Source organism: Zootoca vivipara, chromosome 12 (assembly GCF_965207765.1).
Source record: "Zootoca vivipara chromosome 12, rZooViv2.hap1.1, whole genome shotgun sequence".
NCBI classification, from domain to species: Eukaryota; Metazoa; Chordata; class Lepidosauria; order Squamata; family Lacertidae; genus Zootoca; species Zootoca vivipara.
The window spans coordinates 42043028-42052810 of record NC_142595.1 but is presented as its reverse complement, the minus strand read 5'-3'; the positions used below and the strand labels follow the sequence as shown (position 1 = coordinate 42052810).

Below are 9783 nucleotides of genomic sequence, written 5' to 3'. Positions count from 1 at the left end.
AAAATAATTGAATACATTGGACACCATGAGCAAAAGAAAAGGGATTTTTAAACCATTAATTTGAAGAAATTGGCCACAGGAGGAGATTTTAAAAATGGAGGTTGATCTCCCCCATTGAGTGAACTGAGACACAGTTATCTTGCCCAAAGCTGGAAAGAACGATAGGAAGCTTTTAATTTCCAAAGATTGGGCAGAATAAGATGTAAGTGTTTAAATGCTATTCAAATAGAAGTAATGTTTAAAATTATGGACATTTTTGGGAATTAGTTTTAGGCTAAGGGGTGGATTGAAGACAGATATTGAGAAATTAATTAAAGGATATGAATATTTGATGATTATAGGTTAAGAATAATTGATGATTATAGGTTTGGAATATTTGAGGGATAATGAAGAGGAAATTGTTTATGAAATAGAGGAAGATGAAAATGTATAAGTGCTAGAAAATGCTTAAGATATAATATGAAAATTGCCGAGGATAGATTAAAAATAGACCCAGTGAGGGGGGAATAGAGGAAGTCTACAATGTTAAGTAATGAGAAATATCGTTGTTACAGTTATTTTTTCCTTTTTTTTGTCTTTTTGTTTCTTCTTCTTTTTTTTTTGGGGGGGGGGAAGCTACTAAAAATGTATTTCCAAATATTCCACTGCACACACAGAGAAAAACCAAAAATACAGCAAAGGACAGGTTTCTTATTTCTTTATTTTTTCTTCCTTATTAGCTGTTCCCTATTGTTCAGCTCAGGCCTCAGAATGATTATGTAACACTTGGGGGAAAATATGCAGCCCAGCAACCCACCACCAGAGGCTAAGATGGAGAAGATCTCCACAGCTACCATATATTTTCCCTTGGTGCTCAGGTAGGAAGGAATAAAGGACAGCCAAACACTGCAGAAGACCAACATGCTGAAAGTGATGAACTTGGCTTTGTTGAAACTGTCTGGCAGCTTCCTGGCGAGGAAAGCCACAGCAAAACTTACAGTTGCCAGGAAGCTCATGTAGATGAGGACACAGTAAAACATGGTCACAGACCCCTCATTACATTCTAGTATAATTTCTTCCATCACAGCGTGCATGTCCACATCTGGGTATGGGGGAGAGGTTGCCAGCCACACAGCACATATCCCTGCTTGAACTATGGAGCAGGAAAGGAGAATGGAGTGACCTAGTCCTTTCCCCACCCATTTCCTCATCCTGGATTCTGGTTTTGTAGCCATGAAGGCCAAAACCACAGTTAAAGTTTTTGCCAGGACACAAGAAACAGCAGTTGAGAAGATGATACCAAAAGCTGTTTGTCGAAGGAGGCAGGTCACCTTCTCTGGTCGCCCAATGAAGAGCAATGCACAAAGGAAGCAGAGCAGGAGAGAGATGAGGAGAGCGTACGTCAGGTTTCGGTTGTTTGCAATGACAATGGGTGTGTCGTGGTGCTTCATAAATATACCTAGTATCAGAGCTGTGATCAAGAAAAGGGAAAGAGAGAAACAGACTAAAGTGATGCCCAAAGGTTCTGCATAAGACAAGAAGCTGATATCCTTGGGTAGACATACATTCCGGTTCTTGCTTGGATATTCTTTGTCTGGGCATTTATAACAGTCATTCATATCTGGAAAAAATAAGGATATGGCCCTTAGCTCCTTTCATGCCAGCTTGCTGAAAGGTTTATTTTCTGTCTCAGAGGAAAAGAGCTCAGCTCAAATAAAATGTATGTCCAGTACTCTCTCATGTCGTTGAGAGCGATGTGGTTCTATAAGTGACACAGCCAGGGCCATTCTTCCTCGTAATATTTGAATATATCATCACACTAGCTTGAGTGCAGCTTGTGTAAGTCAGAATTAGTAACAAGGGCTCCTCTGAATATTATTTGAACCACTTACCACCTGGCTATTGTCAATGCATTGTTCTTATCATTTGATTCACATATTCCAACTATCTCACTAACTATTGACCCTGTGTGCCTCCATTGTTCAGCCTGTACTCTGAGATCAAGCTCTCGGGGCCTTTTGTCAGTTCTCCCACTGCGAGAAGTGAGGTTACCCCCATCGGATGTCAAGGATAAAAACGACAACCTGACTTTTAGAAGACACCTGAAGACAGCTCTATATAGCGAAGCCTTTAATGTTTGAAGTTTGACTGTGGTTGATAGTTTAATTTGTTGGAAGCTGCCCAGCATGGTTGTGGCAACCCAGTCAAATAGACTGAATAAAAAATATTGTTAATACTACTACTACCACCAATATCTGAAGGACAATGACTACCAAGAGGCAAGGACACACACACACAATAGCTTATGTCTACTTTTGAAACTTAACCTCAGCCAGTCTTACACCTTTCAATCAAATGGATCCATTTAATCGAATCCTGTTCCTTACCATCCTGGTTTGCAATCTTCCCCTCTGCACATGGAATGCAATCGTAGCAGCAAGGTGGCTGTCCCTCCTTCACTTTCTTGCTTGATCCTGGAAGACATCTCTCAGTACAGACAGAAAAAGGCTGAGTCTATTCCATAAATGAAAGAGCAGAAGAATCAGCGAGAGAATAATGAGTTGAGAATGTTTCGGGCTCTTAGGCTCTTCTCTATGTTTCTAAACTGATACGGAATGCCTCTACCAAGAGCAATTGCTACGTTTCCTTTTAGTAGTAGTAATGTGTGACATGATGTGATATCTCCTCTATTGTTCTAGGATGTGCAGGCACTACCATTTTCAATGATTTTTGTTAATGTAATGAATTTTGCATTTAAACTGAAGATGCTGCTGAAGTGACTGGAAAGTGGCATCCGGTGGCATCCTTACTTTTCTCCAGAATGTTTCTGGATCCCACATGGGGCACATAGAGAAGATAGAAGGAGCGGACAAGCTAGAGGAATAAGGTACATAGAAGCAGTGGTGGGGCTTACCTGCCAGCCCCCCTCAATATTTAATTCAAATTGGTGATCCTGCTTTGGCCATCCACAAATCAGTAACTTGCAGTTCAAAAGACAGTGATTAGACAGGCAGGTGGATAATTATTGCTTAAGCTATATTGAATCTCTTCTGAATTAGATAACAATGTGGCCCTACCTGGTTAAACCAACCGTGCCATGTTATGGCATCTTCATCAAGGGTTAATTTTTGGTCTGGAGGAGCTTGTGGATCTATCCTCCCAACTCTCACTCTGTGCAAACTTTGGTTTGTGAATATGATCCAATTGACAATATCCAAGCTTGATGCTGCCTCTCCATTCTGGTTGATGAAGATCACATCTCCTGCAGTATTGTTAAATGAGATACTTCTCAGAAAGTGATGGAGCTAGATTGAAAACAGAAAAGACAGGTGTTTAGAAAAGGCTACAGTTTAATGCAGGCTGAGCAACCTTTTGTCCTGGGTGCATAGAATGCAGCAAATGGGTGGAGATTTAGGCAACTGTGAGTGGAGTCAGGTCCAAGCATGGAGAAAGCCAACCCTTTCTCTTTCACAAACATGCCCCTCTCTTAGTTTTTCTTATAGGCCTTCTTCACCACACTTCCCTTTCCATCTTTTCCTTTCTCCCTCTCCATGAGACTCCATGTTGTGCAGCCACCTGCTCTGAGGAAGGATTTGGTGGATATGGCCTTAGAGAGAATGCTGAACCTCTCTATTGACCATGACCACTGCTTTCTATCTGTACATGCAGTGGCATCTCATTGGGCTGCAAAGATTCACTCCTGCAAATGCTTTCTCCTCAAATACAGGGCAATATCCACTCAAAATAGGACACAACCATCATTTCCCTTTCCTCTGGGGGTATACTACCTTTACGTAGTCCAGATCTGCAAGCAGCACAATATGTGGGGAATCATCTAGGGTGACACCAAATCAGTGCTCCAGTGACATGTTTATTTATTTACCTCCTCAACTACCCAGAATAAAGCATCTTCACCCTAGTGCATCCCTTTCATGAAGGTAAGATGTTCGGGGGGGGGGGGGGAGATAGCTCAACTGTGATGTCATGCACTCCCCTCCCCGGATGTTGGCCACAGAGGAAGCATGAGAGCTCTGTTGGGGATGTGCAACCTTTACCTGCCAAACCTGTGGATTCGGATTCTTCCCTCTCCCTCCGTACACCATCCCTCTGTGTCTGAGTCTGGATGTGGACATGGCATGCAAAGCATGGGCCATGGCATACACAGCACTGTGGACGCTGTAACTGTGGCCTGTCATGCTCAGTTCAAAAAGTGATCCAGGAAGGCTCTCCAACTTCTCTTTTCCTTTCAAATATTCCACTCCATCTTGTCTGAAGTGATATATGAGAATACACATTCAAAGGCATGTTTCCAGAAATGCCTGATAAAACCATCCCCTTTTGTGGTGGAAGGGTTTCTGTGCACAACATACTGATGAAATCCTGGTGGGTTTCTGAAGTGAATTTCAAAGGCTATAGCACCATTGAATATTCCTGAATCCCAGTTCCTTTGAAAGAAAAATGATGCAAACTCAATCTGGGCTGTTATTATCCATACTTTACTTTTTACATTTTTGGTCATGTCATCATGTTTTGTTAGGAATGGAAGCCATCTAAAATTTGCCATGGAATAAGACTCTCCAGAGGTCACCACTACATTAGCTTTGCTGCTAACAATTTTATCTTGTATATTGGACGCCTGTTCTAACAAGCCATACATTTCAGATATAAAACTGAAATTGGGGAATCTTTCTATGAATGCAAAGCAGACACCACTTTTTGTAAACATTGGGGAAATAGTTTGCACAAATCTTTCTCCATTATCATTGTCTGTTGCAACGACTCCAATCCATGTCCACCTGAAATGTAGAAGCAAAGAGAGAATTCCCTCATACTGAAGGGCTTCTGGGGCTGCCATCTGGTAGAAGGGAAGCCCAGGGCTTTTATCATTCATCACTGGAGCAGAGCCATAAATGAGCTAAAGTGAGAATGGAGGAAGAGAAGAGAAGAAATAGAGCTCTTTCAAAGTATTCATAATCATTATAGGTGAACCCTAATTAGTCAAATATGTCCTTTGACAATGTTTTGGGGTTTGTGCACCTCTCTCTCAGATATACAAAAGACAAACATGCGGTTGGGCTGAAAACTGGGATCATCTCCCATTTGTGGTTTTTAGACCTTTGATTTGATGACTGGAGAGGGACACTGTGTCTGTTTTATTTATTTATAAATTTTGTGAACACTTTGATGACTAGAGCAGAGCATTGTCATTGCGTCTATTTTACTGTTTACCCATGTTTTTCCTAAAAAAACACACACTATGGCTTATTTTCAGGGGATGTCTTATTTTTTCCTCCTCCTCCTCCTCCTCCTGCCGCAGCTGGCATTGCTGCTACGCCTATCACTTTATCTTATTTTCGGGGTATGGCTTATATGTCTTGAATGTTTAAAACTCCTGCTATGGCTTATTTTATGACTACGTCTTAAAATACGGGAAACAGGGTAGGGAATCTTTTAATGTCTGATGGACTATTGTATTTTAATATTTTATTGGAAGGCACCCAGAGTGGCTGGGGAAAACCCAGCCAGATTGGCGGGGTATAAATAATAAAGTGTTGTTGTTGTTGTTAAAAAACAAACAAATTATTTTTTTATGTCATTGCAAAATTTGGCAGGGTCTTGTACAATGGATAAAGCTGAATCGGGGGACATATGTACCATGCCCCAAACAGCACATCACCTAGACATTATCTGGCTATGTCAGAATCTAAAGCAATTTCCCATTTTCCCCAGCAACTCAATTCGGATACCCTCCTCACTGAGCAGAAATTTCTACATAACTAAAAACAGCTGGTGAGGTAGAAGCCCACTCTTCCATCAGTGGCCTTTGGGATATCAGTGGTCTAGATGTGTGTGTAAGACAGGGGGGAGGGACATTTTTTTTTTGCCTCTGGTATTGCACCCTTTCCCCTTAATCAGGTTTGTTTGTTTATATTATCATTATGTACCACCTTTGTTTTCTAAGGCTCTAAAGGTGGTTGCCGTGGTTCTCCTTCCAATTTCATCTTCACCCTGAACTGATGCTGAGGATCCTGCCTCTTCCTCTATGCAAACTAATATGGGTATAATACATAGGTGTCCTACCTGTGGAATCTTATAGATATCCAAAACAGTAGCCACATAAAAGGAGATTTCAGAATCCAGTCCCCCAATGACCCCAGCCAGATAACTTTCAACATCACATATATAGTTGGGAACAAATTTCTCCACCATTGATAAAAGTAGCAGTGTGGCAAGATATGTGCTCCTTGCATAGGAATAGCTGTCATATAAATGAAAGCCCAAGGTGATATTGGGTAAGATGTGAGGGTCTTCGTTGATCTCCTTGACTGCAAATGCCAAGGCCACGATGTGCTGGTAAAGCTTAGGCATCACCCTAGAATGAGAGTTGCAAACTGTTTCAGTAGAAACGCCAACAGCTATTTCCTAGATAAGATGAATGAAAGAGTCGAAGACAATACAAACTCAATTACAGAGTTGACATTACAAGTAACTGACCTCTCTGAGAAAAATAAAGAATTGACAAAAATAGTACAAGAATCTAAAAATAAGTCACATCACTTGGAAGATACAGCAAAAAAAAATATTCTAAAGAAATAAAGGATTATAAAAAAGAATGGGAAAAGGCCAAAAAAGAAAGAGAGGAATTCAAAATAACATTTAGAATTTAAGACCAATAAAAAAGCAGCACTTTTACTGCTAGATGCAGAAAAGGCATTCGATAACGTCTCCTGGCAGTTTATGAAAAAACAAATTGAAGTAATGGGAATAAGAGGAAGAAAGGGGAAAGCTATAGAAGCGATATATGGCCAGCATACATGGTAATTTGACAGAAAGTTTTCCAATCACAAAAGGGACAACACAAGGTTGCCCCTTGTCACCTTGGTTATTTATATTAGTTTTGGAAATTTTATTGCAAAATCTCAGAAATGAAGATAAAATAAAAGAAATTGTAATTGGAAAAAAAATCTTACAAAGTTAGGACATTTGCCGACGACTTAATAATAACAACTCAAGACCCAAAAGGGAGCATGCCTGTGATGTTAGAAATAATCAACAAATATGGGAACGTGGCAGGTCTAAACTAGCAAAAAACTAAGTTATTAACAAAAAACTTAAACACAGAAGAGAAAAAGGAACTCAACCTGCTGACGGGTTTAGAGATTAAGAACAAGATAAAATATCTAGGGATCTGGATATCAGCAGAGAGTATTAATTTATATGAAGACGATTATGTCAAAGCATGGAAAGACGTTAAGCAAAATATGGAAACCTGGAATAAGCTACACCTCTCTCTATGGGGTAGAATCTCAGTGGTTAAGATGAACATACTCCCCAAAATGACTTTTTTATTCCAAACTATACCGATATTGGGGGGGGGGGGGACTAAATGTTTCCAGGAGTGGAAAAAAACATGGCGAAATTTATATGGAACGGAAAAAGACCAAGGACAAAACACCAACTGTTAATAGACAAAAAAGAGAGAGGAGGCTTTGCGCTCCCCGATCTAGAGTTATATCATACAGCAGCAGGTTTAGTTTGGTTAAAAGATTGGATAACATTAAGGGACACCGACGTGCTAGACCTGGAGGGATACGACAATCGGTATGGGTGGCATACCTATTTAATATATGAGAAGGTAAAGGTCCACAGGTTTTTTTAATCACCTAATAAGGAAATCATTATATAAAATTTGGTTAAAATATAAAGGAATTTGGGAATCTAAAATCCCCCTGTGGACCTCCCCTGCAGAGGCAATAGCAGTCAGGAAAAGAAAGGGGAGTGGGCCACATACCAACTACTACCGGTAAGAGAAGAACATCAGAATGAATTAAATTGAAAAAATATGAAGAAATTAAAGGGTACATGACAGACTGGCTGCAATATTTTCAAACCCATCAAAGATTAATTACCGATAAAAAAAAACCAGGCCTTGCAAAAGAAACGTCCAAATTCGAAAAGGAATTAATACAAAGTACTAAAGGAAGAATTGATGCTTTTGAATTATGGTGCTGGAGGAGACTCTTGAGAGTCCCATGGACTGAAAGAAGATCAAACCTATCCATTCTGAAGGAAATCAGCCCTGAGTGCTCACTGGAAGGACAGATCCTGTAGCTGAGGCTCCAGTACTTTGGCCACCTCATGAGAAGAGAAGACTCCCTGGAAAAGACCCTGATGTTGGGAAAGATGGAGGGCACAAGGAGAAGGGGACGACAGAGGATGAGATGGTTGGACAGTGTTCTTGAAGCTACGAACATGAGTTTGACCAAACTGCGGGAGGCAGTGCAAGACAGGAGTGCCTGGCGTGCTATGGTCCATGGGGTCACGAAGAGTCGGACACGACTAAACGACTAAACAACAACAAAAACTAAAGGAAGACACGTCTTACGGCTTTATGATCTTTTATTAGAGTGGGAGGTAAAAGAGGAACAAGTGAAAGCAGTAATGGTGAGATGGGCACAGGACCTGGGTTATAATATTTACATGGCGCAATGGGAAAAATTATGGTGGGTAGACATAAAATTTATGGCCTGTTATAACCTAAGGGAAAATATTCTAAAGATGACATACAGATGGCACCAAACTCTGGAAATATTAGCTAAAATGTATAAAAATAGAACACTGATATGCTTGAGGTGTAACAGAGAAATTGGATCTTATTGGCACATGTGGTGGAATTGTACAGACACCTGTGTACATTATATTGGAATACTATATATGAAGAACTTTAAAAAATATTTTAATGTACATTTAAAAAAGGCCAGAAATATTTTTATTAAGCATACTGCCAAACAAAATAGGGAAAACCAAAAGAACATTGTTCATGTATGGAAGAACGGTGGCCAGAATATTAATAGCAAGGAATTGGAAGAATACAACAATACCCAATACAGCGGGTTGGCAAGCCCTTATGGTAGAATACCTGCAACTCGCAAAGACAACAGGTAAGATAAGGGGACAAACAAAACAAACAACCTATAAGGAATGGAGAATTTTTAAAGAGTATCTAGAAAATTATGGTATAAAAGGGAATCTCTTGGAGAATTAGACTGACCCTTGAAAGGAGGTAAATAGAAACGTGCAAGGATATACAAAGAAATTATATATGAAAGATGTAACTGTGCAGTACAAGGTAATGACTAGGCAAAACACACGGCCATATAAATGGTATAGATCATGTTAAACTTGCAAATTTCAGTTTGGATATTATGTATTAGTTTCTTTAAATATACGTATGCTTATATGTAAATTATTGTAATTTTGCTTTCTGTGTATTTCTGTTCTATCAATGTATTGATTTTAAAATAATAAAGAGATATTCTAAACAAACAAACAAACCTTAGCCTAAGATCAGAAAATGAAACCTTAAGAACATTCAGCTCAGAACAGGTTTTTAAAAATTCATTGTTACTAAAACTCTAGTTCAGATAAAGTCTATCAAAATGGGCTGTTCAAAAGGGCTCTCCCAGACACACAAACATGCATACATATCAAAATTTTATGTTCATTTCTCTACCCAGACGTGGGAATTTCTCCTGTATTCTCTTAATTTGCAAGAGATTCCTTCCATTTTTTTGCACCAGCGTGAGTCTCATTCAAATCTAAAGTGGTTTTCCCCAGGAAAATGAGTAGAGGTTTGCAGTTTCAGTCATTCTGAGGCTGCAACTCTAGGTTTGATCATTCCTCTGCTGTAATAAATGAGTGGCTTAGTTCTTACACAAGCTCGTCAGGCAGCGCTGGTGGGGGTTCCTCAGTGAATGTTGCTGAAGAGGAGAGGAAGGCACCGTGGGAGACGATGCCACCAAT

General features: G+C 39.8%; 1 protein-coding gene across 1 annotated transcript; it reads right to left on the bottom strand.

The window, feature by feature from the left end:
- Nucleotides 1-698: 698 nt before the first annotated feature.
- Nucleotides 699-1598, bottom strand: LOC118095617 (vomeronasal type-2 receptor 26-like). Its single transcript, XM_088655091.1, has one exon. It carries the CDS (start codon nucleotides 1596-1598, stop codon nucleotides 699-701), a length of 900 nt encoding a protein of 299 aa, XP_088511217.1.
- Between the last annotated feature and the right edge of the window lie 8185 nt (nucleotides 1599-9783).

What these genes read in the sequence shown, in the direction of transcription:
- LOC118095617 (XM_088655091.1), bottom strand. Translation starts at nt 1,598, where the DNA reads ATGAATGACTGTTATAAATGCCCAGACAAAGAATATCCAAGCAAGAAC.